The sequence below is a fragment of the Artibeus jamaicensis genome, unplaced genomic scaffold (genome assembly GCF_021234435.1).
Source record: "Artibeus jamaicensis isolate MK-2021 breed Jamaican fruit bat unplaced genomic scaffold, CSHL_Jam_final contig_1028, whole genome shotgun sequence".
NCBI classification, from domain to species: domain Eukaryota; kingdom Metazoa; phylum Chordata; class Mammalia; order Chiroptera; family Phyllostomidae; genus Artibeus; species Artibeus jamaicensis.
This window is the reverse complement of record NW_026521201.1, coordinates 1,565,264-1,588,450: the sequence shown is the minus strand read 5'-3', so window position 1 is coordinate 1,588,450 and position 23,187 is coordinate 1,565,264. Positions and strand designations below refer to the sequence as shown.

Genomic DNA, 23,187 nt, shown 5'->3' with positions numbered 1-23,187 from the left:
AAGGTGTACCAGAGGCTACCACAAACACTTTCGACAGAAACTTAATGAAAATGTGGGTCTGTGTTATTTTACGCACACAAAATGGGAGCCAGTTTTTTTCTACAGCAATTTTCTGTAGCTGCTCTTTAAAGCATCAGGACTTTCTCCTAATGAAACAGTAACTGCGACGTGACACACGGGCTGAGGAAGCACAACACTTTCCAGCACCACCCCTGAGCAGTCAAGAGACTGAGACCAAATTAGAAATAGATCAGAAGTTTAAAACAAAAGGCATGCCCTTCAAAAAGTGGAAAACCCGACTGCAGCTAATTCATGGAGTAAAACAACAGAAGCAACTTTTTGGATGGTTGGTGCCCCCCAACTCCTCTTCCCTAAATCTGTCAATGGATGTATCTCAGTTCAAAGCCCTAGAAGACACTGCTATTTACTTGTTTTAAAAACACAGTTCTTTGTACAATGGCTTCTGTTTGGTGTTCTGATTACAACTACCTTATCGGTCATTGAGAAATAAAGGAAACCCTAATTGACAATTAGTATTTCAACTCTGCTATCTTTTGGACTTTGCCTTAACTCCAATCCAATCCCAACCGTCCCCAGGTCTACCCAGCATTCTCGACTTGATCTGCCTGCCCCGTCTACCAGGTGGCCCATCCTGTTTACAAATGTGACATTCTGCATTAAAGTTTAAACAATATGCCATTCCTCCAAAATTAATGAAAGAAAGAACGAAGGATTGCTCAGATTCCTGAATCTGCTGGTCTCTCCAGCTGGGGGGAAAAGCAGATGACCCACAAACACATGTGAGGGAATAGGAAACAGTCCCCTCTCCCCAGTGTTACCAAAATATCAACTTTGCCCCAAACGTAAGCTTTTAGGATCCAGAGATGTTGAAAGCCCACGGGTTTGCCAGATTTTTCTTTTCACGTTTTTCTTCTTCGGATTCCAAGAGACAACAGCGAGCCATGCAAAGCACAGGACTGCATTCGAAAGACTCCCCTGAAGGCCGTGCGCTTAGCAGGGGCTTCGGTGTGCACACTTTTCAAGGCTCCGCGGCAGCCGCCTGCGCGGCAATCTGCTGGTCCCTGCACTTGGCCATGAAGATCCCATGCTGCAGCGGCTGCTCCACCCGGGAGCGGGATGCAGCAGAAGCTACGGCAGCACTGCGCCCGCTCGCCTCCTTGCACTCTACACAAAGAAAGGCGCCAGGCTCTTTCTCCCGTTAGAATTTGAGCCCTAGTGCTGGACCCCCTGACCCCATCCCGCGGCTGAGCAAAAAAAACCCCACCAGTTTTCGGTGCCCTAAGGGGGCAATTTCCAAGGTCTTCCTGGCCTAAGTCTCTCAAGAACCACTTTCATTTCACATCCCAAGGATCCAGGGCTGTGTGGGCATCTTCTCCGAGACAGAGGGAGGAAGCAAGGGGACTTTTTCCACCCCATCCTTTGCTTCCCAACTCGTCCCTTTTTCCTGCTGCGTTCCACACCAGCATAGCCCCCAGCAGCGTCTTTGGGAAGGCACCCATCCCCCACCCCCACCCAGCCCGGCGAACAGGCGGCGGCCTTATCGCTTCTTACCTGTTTGACTGAGCTCCCTCAAGGCCTTCGCCAGACGCGCCGCCTCCGGGGACGGCTCCTCTGCGGTCCCCGCGGTCCCCCACTGGCCCCGCGTCCCTTCCGCGCCATTCCCAGAGGGCTCGAGGCACCGCAGGGTCATGGGCAAAGGGTCACCAGAGCAAACAGAGGTGGCCGCCGGAGCTGGGGTCAGAGAGGGGCACTCGTCCTTCCTGGAAGTCAGTGGGAACCCCAAAACACGTCCCCGCGGGGTATCCAAAATGGTGGTGGAGGGGGAGGGGGTGGAGAGCTGCTGATTCTTCCTCCCCAGGTCCCAGTGGACAGATGGCCAAGTCCCCCGCAGGCGCGGTCACCCACAGTTTGCCTGCAAAGAAAAAGTATGGGGTTGGGTCAGTCGGAACCGGACCCCTGGCCGAGGTGTGGGTGGGGAGACAGCGACGTGGAAAATCCCGGGGACTCCTCCAAGTCTACACTCCTGCACCACTTAACCCCAAGCATCCAGTCACTGCCCAGACCCAGTTCTAGAGACAGGAAGACAGAGAGTGCAAAGGATCAGGGACGCCTGAATTGTCGAGAGGGAGAGGGGCGCGGCGTGGGGGGGGGGGGGCGGGCGGGAGAGACAGGAAGAGGGTGGGGAACCCGGTGTCTTCCCGCCCAGAGCAGCTCGCTGAAATCGCAGGCTAGCAGAATGGAAGAGCAAAGTCACCTGCAGGCACAGTAGTAAATAGGCCCTAGTCAAGGACAAATGGTAAAAATTGTTTAAAGGCAATTAACAGGAGAGCTCCCAAAACTACACTCCTTTGTCACACTCCACACAGCCCGAAGAGCCCCGCGAGAAAGTGACCGGCACAAACTCGGTGCCCTACGGTGCCCCAGGGTTCCTGGGGCCGAAGCCAGCAGCCTGGGGTGACAAGGTGCTGGAGTTGCAGTATCTCTGGCTCCGAGGCAGCCTGGCTACCCTCCCCTCGCTTCGGGCAGGGGTGGGGGGCGCCGCTGGGAGTCGTGGCGGCTGCTGCTGTTGTTGCTGCCACAGGCGCTGTCGAGGAATCGACTTCAGCGCTCAGGCTTCGCTGGTGTTCGGAGCCCGGGGTGGGTCGCGGGCGAGCAGGCTGCAGCGAGAGCTGCGAGACCTGCAAGAGAACCGAACTGAGCCCTTACCTTGGCCTCGGCCGCCGCCTCCACATCCAGCAAGCCTCCCCAGCGACCTAGGGAGGAGGAGCAGGGCGGGGCCGGGAAAGGAGGGGCGCCGGCCCGAGTATCCCCTGTTGACTTTTAATTTGGAACAAGGCGCCTGGGGATGCGACGGGACCGGCGCTCAGCGGCCCCAGTTCTCAGCACAGAGGGCAAACAAAAGACCCGGGGATTGTAGCCTAGACGCTCCCCCCAACCCCGGGCTCCAACGCCGCCAGCCAGAGCAGCTGTTGGGTTTCCCTCCGACTGTGATCAAGGAGGTGGGAAGGGCAGAGGGAGGAGTGAGGAGCCAGGGCAGGAGGCAGGGGGTGGGGAGGAAAGGGAGATAAGGTTATTAAAGAGGATTATTAATTTGGATGGCAGTTTAGGAAAAAAAAAATTCTGGAGACTTCCCGACGCCGGGAAGGAACCGAAGAAAGCCGGCAAAAACACTGGCTGCAGAGCAGGACCGTATCTCTCTCTCTTCCCTCGGCGGCTCTAAAGTGCGGAAGCCACGGCCTCCCGTGCCCGCCGCTCTGCCCGGGTTTCCTCCCCAGCGACCCTCCTGGGGCGGAGCCTCCGGGATCCCCAGACCAGTACCTGCCGCCTGCCCCTGCTGGAGCGGCTCCGGCACCCCCACTGTGCGCCCAGAGTCCGGGCGCGCGCTGTCCTCGGCCCGCGCAGCGCTGGTAGCGGCGGGCGAGGAGGCTCATGCTTCAGGGGAAGCCCAAGGCCTCGAGCCGCGGCAGTGGCGGCGGCAGCGGCAAGACTTGGCAAGAGTTAAACGTCAGTACCCGGAGCGCTGTGTGAGCACGAATTCCAGCCGGACGCGCCTCCCAAGCTCTCCGCCTCCCTCTACGGTTTGAGCTCCAAGAGGGCCCCGCCCGACTGCCGCGGAGGCCGCTTTCCAGGAACTTTCCAGGAATTCGCCCCACGTGACCGCGGCCTCTGCAACGGCTTTAAAAAGGCCGGGGCGCTACTGCGCAGGCTTCAGGGGAGGCTGGTTTCCGAGGAGGCGGGCTCTGCGTCCTCCGGTGCCGGGCAGAGCCCCTTGGCTGCCTGGGAACCCGCCCTCCTTTGATCCCGCTCTCCGGATTGTTCGGAGACGCCTTGGAGACGACCCCAGCTGCCAGCCTCCGAGTTTCCGCGGCCAGAGCCTGCACCCAAGCTGTTATAGGAGTACGGCGGGATCAAACGAGTAACAGACATTCTCAGCCGGCAGAGGGGAGGGAGGGTCTCTTTCCCATTCCCTCCGCCCCTTCTCGCGACCCTAGTGGCACATTTTGTGAGGGGCCGGCAGGAGAGACTGGAGGTCCTCGAAAAGGCCCCTCCGGCTCGAAGACACTTGTATCGCGTGGGGATGGACCCTTTCCAGCCCTCCGCCTGGAGCCCGTGCCTGGCAGCCGGAAGGAGCGGGTCGGAGGCCGTCCCCTCTGCCCAAGCCCGACAATGCGTACAGCGGCGCCTCCTTAGGCAGCGCTGGCCGCTCTCAACTCCCTCCCCCGGGTGGTGCTACGCTGTCCCCAGCACCCGGCCAACTCGGCTCCTCCCCTCCTCCCCACTCCAGTCTCGTTCCCGCCGCCTGGCGTCTCGCGTCTCCCTCTCACCTGTGCCGACCACCGAGCGTGCTTTCTCACCCACACTCCTGGGTAGTGCTGGGCAATGGGCCTTGGTGCTTGCAGTCCGGAGAGCGCGTGTCTCCGCGCTCCAGGAATTTTCCGCAGGGCTGGCACCCAGGGACCAGGAATTCGGAAAGATCCTGCCACTTCTTCCCTGTCCGGGAACCCTTCACCTCCTCCCACCTGGTTGTAGGTCACCTGGCCTCAGTCGGAACTGATCTCCTTGTCCTGCCCGCCCGCACCTGAAAGGTGACCTACTTTTTAAAAAAACATTAATATTCACGGGAAAACCGGATCCAAAATATCGATAACCCATTTTTCTTTGAAATACTATTCTATTGCATCACTGCTCAAATGAAAGGTCAATGATTACTTTTAGTTGAAGTGCTGGCTATGAGGAAATTGGGCGAGGAAGGGGGGGAGGAGACGTGAGGCGGTGCACCTCACAAACTTTGCCTGGTGCCCCCTCTGCTGGCTCTGGGAGGAAGCGTAGGCCGGTCCCGTCTGCCCCACGAGGACTCAGGGGATTGGTTTTCTCGATTTTACAGCTTTTTTATTAAATAACTATTCAAATGATAGGCAGGCGAGCAATTCCCAGGTAACCAAGGGCTTTCTGAAAGATGGAAGTCCTGTGCACGTAATCATGTTTTGTTTTTTGGTTTTTGATATGGAGGGAGTGTCTGATGTGAAGGGCAAAGCGAACTGAACCCTAATTAAAACCCTCTTTAAAGTAACTGAAGACTTGCAAGGGTCGTTTACTGTCTCTAGACCCTCGATCTTTTCTACAAAGACTGGATGAGGGACTGGGATGAATGAACAAATCGGATTCCATGTAGAGGTTGTGTACAGTCTGAGACCAGAACCTTTAAGAACCACTACGTCTAGTAGGGTCCACCATGTTCTAAATTATTCCATACGGTTTCTTCTTCCTTGGTAGAGATTCCCAGAGGTAGGGTGTACTCACTCTTCTGTAGTTTACATTAAAAGATATTTTAAAAACATTTTAAAGATAAAATACATTTCTACTTAATTGTCCATTGAAATGAGTCTGCCAGCATCGTTCTTAACGTGCTTTCCTGTTGCCTCCTAACGTGTGCTGTTCCCTCTTTTGCACATGCCGTCTGCAATCCGGGAGTGCCCTTCCCTGAGCGGTGCACAGCCAGTGCTCATCATTCAGGTCTCAGCTCCGCATCACCTCCATGGAGAGTCATTGTCCACAAAGTGTACAGGAAACACAATGCCAGCTGTCGGGGCACCAAACTGGACCAAAGTAGGATTTTTGATTTTTGTTTCTGAACTATTTCTCAGTAATGCCCAACCACTTTTGGGGCCATTTTTAATCCACAAGAAGTACATATAGGAGTCTCTAAGGAAAAAAGGTTTATGGGATCAAGTTAAATTAAAAAGAAAAAGTGAAATAAAACTATTTCAAGCAGTTACCACATTATGAAGTTATGCTTGCATGTGGACAAAAACAGAAGGGAATGTGGAGAAATGAAACAAGTTTTTTTTTTTAGGGTGGCAGGGTATGGGTGAATTTTTAAATTTGACTTTTCTTAACAGTGTTCTAGTATTTTTGATAGTCATTGTTTTCCCAAAATTGCACATAGGCCAGTGTCTTCAATTACCTCAAGGGAATAATGTATAATTTGTAGAGCTTATAACTCCGGTCCTGATGTATCTGTCCCCTGAACTCCAGACCTGCCTCAGTATCACTTTTAAAACTGTGTCAAATGGGCATCTCCAGTTTTATACATTCCAAACTGAGTCCTCATAACTCCTTAAAACAATACCCCCTTAAAACAAAAATAAAAACCATTCCTCCTTCAATCTTCCCCATCTGTGAAAGTGTCAACTCTGGTCTTCGTTTGCACGGGTCAAAAACCTTAAGAGTCATCCTCGAATGCAGTCTTTCTCACACATCCCACATCCCATCTGTCAGCCAGTCCTTTGACTCTGACTTCACAATAAACCCAGAAATGAAGGACTTGCCACATCACCACATACCAGTGCAATTCACCCCATTTCTGCCTAGCTTCCTGCTGTAACTTCCTTCCTAGTATCCTTGTACCCCCGACAGAGCAGTGAGTGATCCTGTTTAAACTAAGTAATTTTATGTCCCTCCTCTGCTCTGAACCAAATGGCTGCATCACACCTAAGTAAAAGACAAAATCCTAAGAATCACTTGCAAATCCTAAGAGCCACCTACAAAATCCAGTCCCATCTCCTCTGCTCTGTTCCTTGATCACTCTGTACCAGTCACACTGGACTCCTTGCTATTTCTAGATCATGCTGCTCTTCCTCCTTCCTCTGGGCCTTTATCTATGCTGTTTCCTCTACCTATCAGGTTCTTCCTTTCAGATATCTGCATGGTTTGCCTCCTCGCTTCCTCAGATCTTTACTGTGTCACCTTTTTAGTGGGATCTGGCCTTATTGCCCTGTTCAGGAGCAACCCTCCCACAAACACTTATCTCTCTTCTCTGCTCTAGTTTTTTCCTTAACACTGATCACTATCTAACCCAGCTTACATTTTATTTATTGGTCTGTTTTCCTGTCTTTATCCCCCACTAGAATGTCAGCTTCATGAGGACATGTATTTGCATTATTCACAGTACCTTAGCATCTTGAGTAGCTCCCTGAGTGTACCAGGCATTCTACGCAATTGATGAATGAGTGAACAGGTGGATGAATGTTTAAGCAGCATAGCTCTAAGGTTGAATTGCCTAGCCCTGGCCGCATGGCTCAGTTGGTTGGAGTGTTGTCCCATATACCAAAAGGTTGTGGGTTTCATTACCAGTCAGGGCACATACCTGGGTTGTAGGTCCCAGCCCTAGTTGGGGCATGTGCGGAGGCTATTGATCAATGTTTCTCCCTCACACTGATGTTTCTCTCTCTCCCTTTCTCTCTCTCTCTCTAAAATCAATAAAACATATCCTGGGCCCTGGCTGGTATAGCTCAGTGGATTGAGCATGGGCCTGTGAACCAGAGTATCGAGGTTTGATTCCCAGTCAGGGCACATGCCTGGGTTGCAGGCCAGTTCCCAGCAGGAGACACACGAGAGGCAACCATACATTGATATTTCTCTCCCTCTCTCCTTCCCTTCCCCTCTAAAGATAAATAATATAAAAATCTATAAATAAATAAATAAATAAAAATAAAACATATCCTCAGGTAAAGATAAAAAAAAAAGTAAAACTGCCTACATATGAATCCTCACTCTGCCACTGCTTGATACATATTGATCTTTGGCAAATTATTTAGCCTCTTAGAGAATGGAAATTACCTTATAGAGGTGTTATGGGAATTAAATGAGATAATCTATGAAAAATGCTTTAGCACTCAGCAAATAATAAAGACTAGCTGTTACTTCAACTATCATCCTTTTACTCTCAGTGAGTTTGGCTTTTTCTGCCTGTAGGTAGAATTATCATGTATCCTACCTTCTGCCTATTTGTCAGCCTCCTGAGACTGCCCGAGAACCTCCTGTGGTTCATTCCCCGGAGCTTGTCTTCAGGTTTAAATTGGTAAAAAGTTATTCCATTTGTTTCTAGATGTTCAAAAATATATCTGTTCTCTTCAGTGGGCCAGCACGCACATGGCTGCAGCAGAGAACTGTCACCGCAGCCAGCGGAGGGACTGGAGGGTGATTTCACTCAGCTAGAGTTTCTTCTGTTGCTTGCATTGAGAAATTGCCAAGGCTTGAAAATCCCCTCAATGTACCAAACCCAAATGGACATTCTTGGTTTGGCAATGCAGATGTTCTAATACTCTAATTGATAAGTAGTCCACACTGAGCTTCTGCCAAGTTGCAGAGAAGTTTTAGTTTTTGTGTTGGGGGTAGTGGAGCTATTGGATAATCCTTTGCTGTTATGTCTGAAGTACTTGTGGGCAGAAGGTATGCTTTTAAGTGACCACCGTCACTTCCTTTTAGAGTTTGTCATCTCACCACCACCACCACCACACACACACATATACGTTCACAGGCACACCATTCTCAGATGCCCAGTGATTCTAGGACCCACTCTTCTGGAGAGCAGGTAATCCAGGCTGGCCGATAGGAATACCCCACGCCTCTGGACACAGTATCACAGGCCAAGAAATTTTTTCTTTTTAGGATTTGATGTAAGTGCTGCAAGAGAAACAGTCCCTTTCCTTCTAGGATGATGAGTAGTAATGACAGTGTAAGCCAACTTTTCTACCACTTGGAGAGGGCCTGTCAAAGAATAAAGGTAAGAGAAAAAAAGTTCAAGTGAGCAGGGAGAGATTCCTGAGCACTTGAATCCAACATGCCTGAAGTTGTGCTGCCCTTGGACTTCTCAGATACAGGAGACGATGAGCTTATTTTTTCCAAACTTGTTTGATTTGGGTTTCCAAAACTTGCGATCAAAGACACTTTCATGAACTGCAGTGGGCTGGGTGTGGAGAGACCCTTGGGAAGGAATGGGATGGAGAACTGGGAAAACAAAGAAGAGAGATACCTTCTACACTGATGGGCATCTCTGACTTTTCCTCCGGTGCTTCTCAGTACCAATTCCCTTCTACAATCTCATTTTTTGTTTGCTTGTTTGTTTTTAATTATATTTTATTGATTATGCTATTACAGTTGTCCTAATCTTTCCCTCTTTGTCCCCACTCCACCTAGTACCCCCCTACTCATTCAGACAATCCCCCCACTATTGTTCATGTCCATGGGTCATGTGTATGAGTTTCTTGGCTACTCCATTTCCCATATTGTACTTTACATCCCCATGGCTATTCTGTAACCACCTATTTGGACTTTTTAATCCCCTTACTTCTTTACCCATTCCCCTATACTCCCCTCCCGTCTGGCAACCATCAAAATGCTCTCCGTGTCCATGATTCTGTCTCAGTTCTTGTTTGCTTAGTTTGTTTTTTAGATTCAGTTGTTGATAGATAGGTATTTATTGCCATTTTACTGTTCATAGTTTTGATCTTCTTTTTCTTAAATAGACCCCTTTAACATTTTGTTTAATACTGGTTTGGTAATAATGAAATCTTTAGTTTTTTCTTGTCTGGGAAGCTCTTTCTCTGCCCTTCGATCTAAATAATAGTTCAAAAAATTATTTCTTCTCTTTGCTGGGAAGAGTAATCTTGGCTGAAGTTCCCTGCTTTTCATAGCTTTGAATATTTCTTGCCAATCCCTTCTAGCCTGCAAAGTTTCTTTTGTGAAATCAACTGACAGTCTTATGGGAACTCCCTTGTAGGAAACTAACTTCTTTTCTCTTGCTGCTTTTAAGATTCTTTCTTTATCTTTAATCTTTGGCATTTTAATTATATGTCTTGGGGTGGGCCTCTTTGCATCCATCTTGTTTGAGACTCTCTGTGCTTCCTGCACTTGCATGTCTATTTCTTTCACCAAATTAGGAAAGTTTTCTTTCATTATTTTTTCAAATAAATTTCCAACTTCTTGCTCTTTCTCTTTTCCTCTTGCACCTTGATGATGTGAATGTTGGACCTCTTGAAGTTGTCCCAAAGGCTACTTATACTATCCTTATATTTCTGGATTCTTTTTTTCTTGTTGTCCCAATTGGTTGTTTTTTGCTTATGTTCCAAATCACTGATCAGATTCTCAGTTTCATCCACTCTACTATTGTTTCCCTGTGAATTGTTCTTTATTTAAATTAGTGTATCCTTTGTTTCTGACTGGATCTTTTTTATGCTGATGAGATCCTCACTAAGTTCCTTGAGGATCCTTATAACCAGTGTCTGGAACTCTACATCTATGGGATTGCTTATCTCCATTTCATCTAGTGCTTTTTCTGGAGCATTGATCTGTTCTTTCATTTGGGCCATGTTTCTTTGTCTTCTCATTTTGGCAGCCTCTCTGTGTTTGTTTCTGTGTATTAGGTAGAGCTGCTATGACTCCATGTGTTGGTAGTGTGGCCTAATGTAGTAGGTGTCCAGTAGGGTCCAGTGGCACAGCCTCCCCTACCACCTAAGCTGGGTACTCCAGGTATGTCCTTCCTGTGGGCTAAGTACACCCTCCTCTTGTAGTTGAGCCTTGGTTGCGGCTGGAAAGTCAATCAGAGGGATTTACCCAGGCCAGTCACGGACAAGGATTGGCTATGACCACTTACCACCAATCTCCCCACTCTATGGTGGATCAGCTGTGCAGGGACAGGATGGTGGTACTCTGACATAGTCCCTAGCTGTCCACTGGGTGTGCTGGCCCTGGAGTTCCATGGTGCAGGCCAAAGTCAGCCCCAACTTATATTTTGCCTGGTACCACTTTACCTGAGCTATTAAGCAATCTGACATGGTTGCTACTTGTGCTAGCCATGTAGATTCCCAGGCAAAGGAGATTCCCAGGCAAAGCCAAGTTGTACATCTAGTCTGGTTGCTGCTAGTGCTGGGCCTGGGGCTCACTTAGGCCAGCTGCTGCTTGTTTGATAGGATTTAGGATGTTGTGAAACAGGAGCCAAGACCAGCCATTCGTATGGAAAAGCAGCTTGGGTGGTCCTGTAAACTGGGTAGGGTGGAGTCTCTGGGGATCTCCAAGGTGGGTCAAATAGTGTTAGCCAGGTTGATGGAATCTCAGATATGGCACCAGCTTGCTGGCTCTGTGGGGGAAGGGTTTAGAAAAGGAACAATGGCTTCTGCTCACCTTGATGCCAGACAATTCCGTTTCTCCCTGTATACACTGGTGCCTTTCAAGCTAATACCCTAGTGCTGGAGCTCAGAGGCAGTGAGTCTGAGTAGGTGAGTCCATGTGTGTGTTCTTTAAGATGGATTGCTTGGGATTCCAGCACTTTCTTCCACTGACTCAATTCCTGCAGGGGTTTTTTGTTTGTTTTTGGCAGCCAGAAGTTGTGGAGATTTATCTTCCTGGCACTGGAACTCCTGGACTGGGGGACCTGGTGTGGGACTAGGACTCCTCACTTCCAAAATAATTCTCCCAAATTTATATCCACCACACATGGTTAAGGGACCACCCTGTTCTGCATCTGCACCTGTCCTACATATCTGGATGGATGTGGTTTCTTTAATTCCATAGTTGTCAGTCTTCCCTTCAATTCAATTTCTGACAGTTTTGAGTGATGGTTGTTTTAGATTTTAGTTGTAATTCTGATGTGGTTGTGCAAAGAGATGAGCCATGTCTGCCTACAATGCCATCTTGACCAGAAGTCTTACAATGTCATTCTTGCTTCATCCCCATAATGGAGGACACTCACTAGTGGACAGTGGAGGAGTGTCACTGGCTTCTGTGCTTTGGGGCATGGATAGGGGTGGGGGGAGAAGCCAGGCAGATGGCTCTTGCCTAGACTTTTCAGACCCAGAAGCATGGGAGATGGCTATGCCCTTGGTCCTTACTCCCACAAAACTTGAAGGAAGTCATGTCCTAGGTAGGACAGTGGTTGTTATTGTTAAGTGACAGATCACCCAGAAATTCTGGTAAAATCTATAGATCAGAGTTCACAAACCATCGGCATATGGGCCATATTTCACCCCCACCCCCAGAGTGTTAGGGTTGCATGCCAAGACTCTAAAAAATGTGAACCAAATGAAAAATCTGGAGACTTCACTGCCAAAAAGATCCAGCTTTCTGCTTTCTCTTAACCAGCCCTAAGGTCTGTCAACACTGGACCCCATTCCCTCAAGGCAGTGATCAGCTGAAGCTCAGTAGTGGCTGCCCCCTTAAGAAGGCACATTCACTACAGTCCTCAGCATCCTCTGTGCTCAGTGGACCTCAACACTGGGCACTACTTGCCATTTGTTGTCACTCTTGCATTGTCATTTTTCTTATGATGGAGAAGTATTTCTCTGGACCAAAGTCTCTACCAGAAGCAAGGAAATAAAAGATAGATCCAGACGACTGACTATTTCAAGACAAATGGATAGAACTTATTTCTCTGTGGACGTGAAGCTCATTTCCCTGTGTTTAATGGGCAAGGAGTGGTTGGGTTCTCCCACCTGACCTTTTCCATACTCCTATTTGGCCCTACAGGCATTTGGTTGGAGGCTCCATCTAAGACTTCTCTGTAGAAAAACATTCTGGAGGCACAGACTTTGGGGTTGGGGGTGTTAATTGACAACCTGATGCCTGACTCTGAATCCCCAGGTTCCTATTGACCTCAGGTGAGGTCCTAAAGGTGAATGGTCTCCATGAAAATACTCCAGAGAGGTGCAGGCCTGCCTGCAGCCTTGTGCGGGACATTGTTTTATGGAACTGGTCTCTTTAGTCAGAGGACCATGAGTCATAGGACTTTGGTGCTGGATTTTACTTATGCAGAATAATTTTCTTTATCTCCTTTCTCCCTCAGGACAGTCTAATCTCTGACTTCCTGGTTTTTCAAACACACCAAGTCTGCCTCAGGGACTTTGTACTCGTTCTCACTGAAATGCTCTTTCTCCGGTATTCTGATGACATGACTCTCTCACTTCATTCAGGTCTTTGCTTAGGGAGGACTCCCCTTTCATATCAGTGACTATTTCTTTCCCTGCTTTATTTTTAATTCCAGCACTTAGCACTACCTGATATTATAATGATTTTTCATTTGTCACTTGTTTAATGTTTCCCTCCCACTGGAGTATCAGCAAGGACTTTGTCTGTTATATTCACTAGTGTATTCTTGAGCCTAAAGCAGCTCTTGGCCCTAGTGGATACTATAAAGTTATTGAGTGAATGAATGCATCTACAAGTGAGGAAGCTGAAAGACTTTTACTACCTTCTTTCTGGCCTGGATCCCTTTAACTCTCATCTTCCCTGCCTGGTTGTGCTTTTCAGCATAATCTATGGCTTGGCCCTCAGACTCTTGTCTGTCTGCTACCAAGAGAAGTTCAGCTCTTTTAGAGTTTCTCCTTAGTCTGCATGAGGCTGGCCTCACAACTCTGGTACCTAGTAGACAGCACATGAGAAAGTCACCTACTCAACAAACACTCATGAGTACTTAAAATGTACCAGGCCTTATGGACAAATATAACCAGACCACTCCTAAGGAGATAAGAGTCTAGTGAAAGAGACACCATCAAGCATTCTAACACAGGATGAAAATTCATGGAGGAATGCACAAGGTAGTTTTGCAAACCACTGGAAAGCACCACTACAACCATCTTGGAAAACCAGAAAGGCTTCATGGAAGAGGAGACCTTGATCAAGCCCCTTAGCTTCTGTGTATTCTTGTTTTCTCATAAAAACTTTGGATTCAATGAACTATTATGTTTTCTTCTTGTTCAGATGAACTTCCAACCTCTGTTTCATGACCTTACACATAGCAATTGATGGTGTTATTAAACCTAAGCCTGGGCAGCTTCTAGGTATATTTGATTTTCCAGAGAAGTTTACAAAGGTCAAGGCCTGGTGTGATTATGTGGTAAGCAGAGCAGGCAGAAGAAATACCTATTAGTAAATAACAAACACCACTCCTGGCTTAGTCATGAAATTCTGAGAAACAACAGCACCCAATGAACCAACCTAGAGATTGGCAATCATGAGTGAGACTAACTTTAACCAAAGGCATGTGGCAGAGCTACAAGAGGCAAGCTCTAAACTGCATGAGGGGTAGCCACCTCCTCAAGCCACAGGAAACTCCCACATACATTCCATGTGCAAAGGCCAACTGATCACTCATATGGGCTTTTTATGCTGTCTCAGCACATTAAAATTATAATGGCCATGCTCTACCATAAAATAAAGCAGTAATATCATCAGCGTGCCTTCATATGATGGTTTTAATTTCTCTTCACCAACATGTTAGAGCATATGCCTGATTATATTCTTTTTCTTTTTAATTTTTATTTTATTGATTATGCCATTACAGTTGTTCTATTTCCCCCCTTCATTCCCCTCCACCCTGCAGCCCCCGCCCCCACCACTCCCCCCTTTAGTCTATGACCATGTGTCTCAAGTTCTTTAGATTCTATGTTTCCTATACTATTCTTGCCCCCCCTATCTATTTTCTATCTACTGTCTATGCTACTTATTCTCTGTACCTTCTCCCCCCTTATCCTTCTCTCACTCCCCTGTTGCTAACCCTCCATGAGATCTTCATTTCTATGTTTCCGCTCCTGATCTAGCTGTCCTTTTAGTTTGCTTTTGTTTTAGGTGTGGTTGTTAATAACTGTGAGTTTGCTGTCCTTTCACTGTTCATTTTTTTAATCTTCTTTTTCTTAAATAAGTCCCTTTAACATTTCATATAATAAGGGCTTGGTGATGATGAACTCCTTGAATTTGATTTTATCTGAGAAGCACTTTATCTGTCCTTCCATTCTAAATGAAAGTTTTGCTGGATAGAGTAATCTGAGTCTGTCTGAACAAGTTTTCTTGTGCAACCCTGCTCCGCCAGCTGCTGGTTTCGCCCCTCTTACCGGGTTTTGGATTTCATGACTTGGAATACTTCTTTCCAGCCCCTTCTTGCCTGTAAGGTCTCTTTTGAGAAATCAGCTGACGGTCTGATGGGAACTCCTTTGTAGGTGACTGTCCCCTTATCTCTTGCTGCTTCTAGGATTCTCTCCTTCATTTTAATCTTGGCTAATGTAATTATGATGTGCCTTGGTGTGTTTCTTCTCGGGTCCAACTTCTTTGGGACTCTCTGAGCTTCCTGGATTTCCTGGAAGTCTATTTCCTTTGCCAGATTGGGGAAGTTCTCCTTTATTATTTGTTCAAATAAGTTTTCTACTGGTGGCTGTTCCTTTTTCCCTTCTGGTATCCCTATAAGTCGGATGTTGGAACGTTTAAAGAAGTCCTGGAGGTTCCTAAGTCTCTCCTCATTTTTTTGAATTTTTGTTTCTTCATATTTTCCTGTTCGGTCATTTTTTCCTTCCTTCTGTTTTACTCCCTTGATTTGAGACCCAGTTTCCTTTTCATCACTATTGGTTTCCTGTGCAATTCCCTTCATTTCAATTAGTTTAGCCCTCATATGTTCCTCTAATTTGTGACTAAAATTAACCAGTTCTGTGAGCATCCTGATCACCAGTGTTTTGAACTGTGCATCTGAAAGTGGCTATTTCTTGGTCACTTAGAGTTATGGGCTCTGGGGCTTTGAGATCTTCTTGAGCCATTTTTGGTCTGTTCAAGCCCATTAAGTATGAGGAGTGGAGCCTTAGGGGTGGGGCCGGCCCACCAGGGCCAGGTCGCTGGGTTGTGATGCTGTATGTGGTCAGAGCAGGGAAATGGCGGCCCCCTCTGCTGCCTCCCGCTGCTGGAGCCTGCTCGGTCTCATCTCACTGCCCACTCCCTGGCCGGTCTATCTGTGCAGGACTGCATCACCACAGTCAACGCGCTGCCCTGCACCCTCGCCGGATCCACTGGTTGCTCACTGGGTCCACCCTTTGCAATCCTATGCCTGGGATCCGCGCACCTGAGTCTGTCTGACCAAGTTTTCTTGTGCAACCCCGCCCCGCCAGCTGCTGGTTTCGCCCCTCTTACTGGTCAGGCTGAACCACTCGTTATCAGACTTCTGAAAAGTTCAATTTTCTGTGTTCTGGATGTGTTTTCTGTTGCTAATATTTTGTTGTCTCTAAACTTGGTTGTGTGAGAAAGCACGGCGTGTCCACCTATGCCTCCATCCTGATTATATTCTTATAACAATTCTTTGAGGATGGTAGGAAACAATATCTACTTTACATGTAAGTGAATTAAGCCAAAGTAAGTAAGTATGTACGTTATTGTGTATTTGCAAACAAGTTGTCTTCAGGAAAACATTACAGGGTTTAATATGAATAAAGACAAAATTTTAAGTGGAAAAGTAGGTTGGAGGGTAAGTTGCTTTTAAAATAGGTCATTCAAATCACTGAAAGTGCTGTTCCAACAAATGTGGCTAAAATATTTTCAAAGGCTATTACAATATTTAAACATAGGGTAGGGATAAAGAATTGAGGGGAAAGTTAGTTTCTTTACGTTTTCTTTTAAAATAGTCCCAGTCAAGAAATCATTATATTAGTATGTAGCTGTAATTCTAAAACAAACACTAAAGTCTTGTTACTTGTGAAATACAAAAAAATCTATTTGGAAATAGGTCTATAAATTTCATGCTGGTAAGTCCTGCCATTTTTCCTTGTGGCTTTTCCAGTGCTTGCTGGGAAGGAAATTTTTGTTGTTCCCCTTTATTATCCTCCCATTAAAAACCCCATACTTAAAAGAGACAAATCTGTCTGATATAGTCATCAGGCAAATCCTGTTTTTCTCAACATAGTATTTTTAGCCAAGGACTACAATGCCTTCCACTCTAACCACTGTGTCTCCCCTGCCGCATGGTCCTTGTCAACCAGATTAGCTGTATTGTGATCTGTTGATTGCCACCATTACATGGACATTAAAAGAGGACACAATAAATAAAAATGGTATCAATGCATAAATATCACTGATAGCAACTGGGAAATCAGAAGACAGTTATATGCCAACACCTCACACAAAGACCACCACAAAAGAACAAACCACTAGCTACAAAAACTCAAGAAGAAATAGGCAACTTGTATAGACTCTTTTCTATTACATAGACTCCAGATTCAGAAAGCTTCATTGATGAATTTTACCAAACACTTGATTAAGAAATATCACTTGCCATGACTGGTGTGGCTCAGTGAGTTGGGCATTATCATGCAGACCAGAAGGTTGCCAGTTTGATTCTTAATCAGGGCACCTGTCTGGGTTGCAGGCCAAGTCCCTGGCTAGGAGTGGGCAAGAGGCAACTGATCAATGTTTCTCTCCTTCTCTCTCTCCCCACTTGGGTAAAATAAAAAAATATATAAAAAATAAAAAACCTTGAGAAAAAAGAAATAACCCCTATTTTACATAAACTGTTCCAAAGAAATAGACATGGACCTTTACAACTCTTTTTAGAGGCCAACATTATCTAGATAGCAAAGCTAGATAAGACAGAAAAGAAAACTATAGACCAATATCTTTCATGAGCATAGTCACAGAATGTCAGCAAACTGAATCCAGGTGTATATAAAAAGGGTAATACACCATGACCCACTTGGGTATATTCTAGGAGAGCAAAGATGGCTCAACATTCAAAACCAATCAGTAAAATTCACAATCTCAACAGACTAAAATTGTAAAATCATATTCTTATTTCAATACATGTAAAAAAAACCATTTGTAAAATTCAACATCCACCCATTACAAAAATTTCAGCAAAGTAGGAACAAATTTCAGCAGACTAGAAACTTCCTCAATTTGACAAAACTTATCAACAAAAAAACAATGGTAAAGATTGAGTGCTTTCCCTGTAAGTTTGGGAACAAAGCAAAAATGTTCACTTTTACAATTTCTTTTCACCATTGTATTGGAGATCCTACCCACTGTAGTAAGATAAGAATATGAGCAAAAGTTTACAGATTACAAAGGAAGAAGTAAAAATGGCTTTAGTTTCAAACAGCATAATAATCTACACAGAAATTCTAAGGAATAAAAAATACAAATAGTTACTAAAAAATATGTGAGTTTAGCTAGGTTTTGAAATATAAGGTTAATATAAAAATTGTTTTGACTTCCGGCCAAGATGGAGGTGTAGGTAGATACACTGTGCCTCCTGGCATAACTCAAAGAAGGACAACAATAAATTTAAAAACAAAAAACAACCAGAGCTGACAAAAAATCAAACTGTATGGAAGTCCGATAACCAAGGAGTTAAAGAAGAAACATTCATCCAGACTGGTAGGAGAGGTGGAGATGGGCAGCTGGGTAGAGAGGACTCATGGCAAAGCAGTGGCTGGCAGACCAGGTGCTCCCACATTCACCTGCAGCTAAACTGGGAGGAACTGGGGAGCAAGACAGACCACACAACCCAGGGTTCCAGCTTGGGGAAATGAAGCCTCAAACCTCTGATTGAAAACACCTGTGGGGGTTGAGGCGGCAGCAGGAGAAACCCCCAGCCTCACAGGAGAGTTTGTTGGAGAGACCCTCAGGGTCCTAGAATGTACACAAGCCCAACCACACCGGAATCAGCGCCAGAAGGGCCCAATTTGCTTGTGGGAAGCAGGGGAAGTGACTGAAATTCAGGAGAGAGTGGAGCAAGCAGCATTATTCCCTCTCAGACCCCTTCTCCATATACAGTGTCACAACACAGTGATGTGGGTGGCTCTGCCCTGGAGAACATCTAAGGCTCCGCCCCTCACTATGTAACAGGTGTGCTAAAACAAAAAATGGCCCAAATGAAAGAACAGATCAAAGCTCCAGAAAACGTACAACTCAGTGATGGAGAGATAACCAACCTATCAGATGCACACTTCAAAACACTGATAATCAGGATGCTCACAGAATTGGTTGAATATGGTCACAAATTAGATGAAAAAATGAAGGCTACGCTAAGTGAAATGAAGGAAAATGTACAGGGAACCAACAATGACAGGGAGGAAACCAGGGCTCAAATCAATTGTGTGGACCAGAAGGAAGAAAGAAACATTCAACCAGAACAGAATGTAGAAACAAGAATTCAAAAAAATGAGGAGAGGCTTAGGAACCTCCAGGACATCTTTAAAACATTCCAACATCCAAGTCATAGGGGTACCAGCAGGAGAAGAGGAAGAACAAGAAATTTAAAAAATAATGAAGGATAATTTCCCCAATCTGGCAAAGGAAATAGACTTCCAGGAAATCCAGGAAGCTCAGAGAGTCCCAAAGAAGGTGGACTCAAGGAGGAACACACCAAGGTACATCATAATTACATTAACCAAGATTAAAATGAAGGAGAGAATCCTAGAAGCAGGAAGAGAAAAGGACACAGTTAACTCCAAAGGAGTTCCCATCAGACTGTCAGCTGATTTCTCAAAAGAGACCTTACAAATCCCACTCCTGACAAGGAGTTGCTTTTCTTTCTTAATTCACTGATAAATAACCATAAATCAAAAGAGACCTGACAGGCAAGAAGGGGCTGGAAAGAAGTATTCCAAGTCATGAAAAGCAAGGACCTACATCCAAGATTGCTCCATCTAGCAAAGCTATCATTTAGAATGGAAGGGTAGATAAAGTGCTTCCCAGATAAGGTCAAGTTAAAGGAGTTCATCATCACCAAGCCCTTATTATATGAAATGTTAAAGGGACTTATCTAAGGAAAAGAAGATAAAAATATGAACAGTAAAATGACAACAAACTCAGTTATTAATAACTAAACCTAAACCTAAAACAAAACTAAAAACACATACAAACTAATCAAGCAAATAGAACAGGAGCAGAGTCACAGAAATGGAGATCACATGGAGGGTTATCAGTGGGGGAGTGGGTGGGGAGACAGGGCAAAAAGGTGGAGAGAACGAGTAGCATAAATGGTAGGTAGAAGATAGACAGGAGGAGGTTAAGAATAGTATAGGAAATGGAGAAGACAAAGAACTTATATATATGACCCATGGACATGAACTAAAGAGGGGGTGTGCAGAGCAGAGGGGAATAAAAGGGGAAAGTGGGACAACTGTAATAGCATAATTAATAAAATATATTTTAAAATTAAGTTGTTTTTTACTTACTAGCAACAAGCTACTAGAAATTGAAAATGTTAAAAATATCATTTACAGTAGATTAAAAACATGAAATATCAGATATAAATTTCATCAAATATGTGCAAAGACTTGTATATTTTAAAAAATTAATGCTGCGAGAAATTAAGGAAGAACTAAACAAATAAAGAGCAAATCATGCTCATGGATGGGAAAGTCATATTGTTAAGATGTCAATTCTCCCCAAACTGATCTATAGATTCAACACAGTCTTATACAAAACCTCAATAGCCTTTTTGTTTTTGAAACTGACAAACTGATTCTAAAATTACTTGGAAATGCAAAGAACTTAGAAATGATTCTTGAAAAAGAATAATGAAGTTGCAAGATTCACTCTGATTTCAACATTTATGCTAAAGCTATAGTAATAAAGTCAGTGCAGTACTGGTCTAAAGATAGACATACAGATTAAAGGGACAGACTAGGGCCCTGCCTGCTGTGGCTCAGTGGATTGAGTACCAGCCTGTGGTCACTGGTTCAATTCCTAGTCAGTGCACAGGCCTGGGTGGTGGGCCAGGTCCCCAGTTGGGGACGTGCAAGAGGTAACTAACTGATTAACCTATATCTTACACATTGATGTTTCTGTTCCTCTTTTTCTCCTGCCCTTGCTCTCCCTCTAAAAATAAATAAAATCTTAAAAAAAATAACAGACTAGGGAATGCAAAAATAGCTGTGCTAAAATATAGTCAACTGATTTTCGACTATAGTGACCAGGTAATTCAATGGATCAGGGATAGCTTTTCAACAAATGATGCTTGAACAATTGGACATTCATACCAAAAGAGTAAACTTTAGCCTTTACTTCATATCACATACAAAAAAACTTGAAATGGGTCATAGACTTAAATGTAAGAGGCAAAACTATAAAACTGAGAAAATGTAGGAGAAAAATCTTGTTACTTTGAGCTAGGCAAAGATTTCTCAGCTAGGACACAGAAATCACACACCATAAAAGAAAATGTTAATGTACTGGACTTCATCAAAATTAAAATTTCTGCTCTTCAAAAGATAGAGTTATGTAAATATATCTCAATAAAACTGTTATTTAAAAAGTTATTGTTAAGAAAATGGGGGGAGAAGCCACAGAATTGTAACATTTTTAGAAAATCCTGTATCTGATAAGAGATTTGTATCCAGAATACTTATAAAGACCATTTACAGTTCAATAAGAATATTTTTAAAATCAACTAAAAAAGGGTCAAAATACTTAAACAGACACTTTCACCAAAGTGTGAGTGTGTGTATGTGAATATATATATGCCAAATTTGTTCATTAAAGATGCTAATTTGAACTAGGGAAACATAAGTTAAAACATGAGAGAATTACCACTGCACACCCACTAAAATGCCTAAAACTGGATAGACCAACATTACCAAACATTGGTGGGCATATGGAGCAGCTGAAACTCTCAGATAGCTGGTGAGAATGGAAAATGGTAAAACCACTTTGAAACAGCTTGGCAATTTCTTATAAAGTTAAACATACACATATTATATGACCCAGCAATACCACTCCTGGTATTTATGTGAAAGAAATGAACTCATATGTGTACACAAAGACCTATTCATGAATGTTTATAATTTTGTTCATAGTAACCAAAGATCAGAAATAGCCCAAATATTCAGCAAGAGGTGAACAGATAAACAAATTGTGCTACATCCAGTCCATAGAATAATACTCAGAAAACACAACACAACAAAACAAAAAACTACTGACAGCTGCAACAATATGAATTAGTTTTAAAAGCAGTATGCTAAGTTTGAGAAGCCAGACAGGAAAGGCTACGCATTATATAAACCCCATTTATGTTACATTCTGGAGAAGAGACCTGGTGCCAGGAAATGGGGTGAGGAGAATGGCTGCAAAGGAGCATGATGGGATTTGGGCATTGACAACAATGTTTTATACTTGATTAAGGCAGCAATAATGTGTACACAATCAACGAAACTCACTGAATTATACACTTTAAAAGGGTCAATTTTATTTTATGTAAACTGTTCCCCAATAAACCTGACTCTTAAAAAAAATAAAACTAGAAAGGAACTACCTTGGAGAAGGACAAGGAAGGGAGGAAAGCTGAAACCTTACAATTATTCAGGCTAAGAAGTCAGTGCACAGGGAAGACTCCGTCACTGAATGACCTTCCTTCCCTTAAACTGACATTTTGGCATCCATATGGCACTTGCCCTGGGAAAATGAAAGAGAGAGGTGACAGTGATTCTTATTCACATCCCTCCAGCTAAAAGGTCTGGGCACAGCATCTCATCTCAATTCAGGTTATTCAAGAAAAAGAATAGTGCAGGTGTAGTAAAATTACAGACAGGAAAAGATACTGACTTACCTCTTGTGGTAAAAACAGACTTAAAACAGCACTCTTACTGGATTGGGCATGTTCTCACCACGAAAAGGAGATGATGGTTGTGTGAATGACAGAGATGGAGCTAAAGCCCGGTGGTCATCACGCTGCAGTATATAAATGCACGAAAGCAACACATTGGACACCTTAAACTTATACAATGTGGTGTGTCAATTATATTCAATAAAAATTAAAAGTAAAAATTCATAAATAAATAATAAAATAGCACTGCTACATTTCCCCAGAAGCGCTGAAGGTATTTTACACACATTCATGATTAGCTCCTGGTGGCTCTGTGGGTGGTGGGCAGAAATGCAGGAAGAGCAAAGTGCTGAGGAAACGATTTTGCCCCAGAGGCGTGGCTGGATTTACATGTTGGGGAGATCACCCTGGCAGTGACAAGTGAATTTGATTAGGGCAGACTGAGACAGATAGACACATCTGTTGAAATTCGCCCTTGACAAATGACAAAGTCCTCACTAAAGGCAAGTAGAAGTAACAGAAGTGGAGGTGGCAACGCTGAGGAACTTGGCCATGGGCTGAATGTGAGGGGTGAGAGAAAAAGTGCCATTGGGGACCACACTCAAGTTTCTGACTTGGGGAGGGGTGTCGTTACACCAAAGGAACCTAAGAAGAAAGGCAAGCGGACATTCCTGGGAAGAGGAAGTGTTCCTGCGTGGCTCCTGAGCCCGCCGCTCTGTGCGCTGCATCTGGCCTTTTCCCTCGGTCCTTCCTGCCCTGCCACAGGCCGGGTTGGGGTCCCTCCTCTCTAGTCTCTCATTATATCAAAGAAAAAAATAATAAAGAAGACTGACTCAGGGTTGTGAACACAAAATACAATATACGAATGATACATAAAGAATTGTACACTTAAAATCTATACAATTTTATTAACCAATGTCACCTCATTAAGTTCAATTAAAATAATAAAGTATCTATTGTATGTCCATCTCTCCTGCTTAACTAGGTGCTACCAAGTTAACCAGGCGCTTCTCTCAGCTCCTGACTTCACATTG

General features: G+C 44.7%; 1 protein-coding gene across 6 annotated transcripts in view; it reads right to left on the bottom strand.

Annotated features, from left to right (window-relative positions):
* Positions 1 to 22,523, bottom strand: part of SOCS2 (suppressor of cytokine signaling 2) — a 39,298-nt gene extending 16,775 nt beyond the window's left edge. The window contains exons 1-4 of one of the 6 annotated variants that reach the window (XM_037166348.2): positions 22,441 to 22,523; positions 22,157 to 22,278; positions 4,347 to 4,600; positions 1,573 to 1,933 (exon numbers count right to left, since the gene is read on the bottom strand). In XM_037166348.2, coding sequence (XP_037022243.1) covers positions 1,573 to 1,711 — 139 coding nt within the window. In that variant the 5' untranslated portion in view covers positions 1,712 to 1,933; positions 4,347 to 4,600; positions 22,157 to 22,278; positions 22,441 to 22,523. The other 5 variants (XM_053662168.1, XM_037166347.2, XM_037166346.2 and 2 more) reach the window with 5 other exon arrangements.
* Between the last annotated feature and the right edge of the window lie 664 nt (positions 22,524 to 23,187).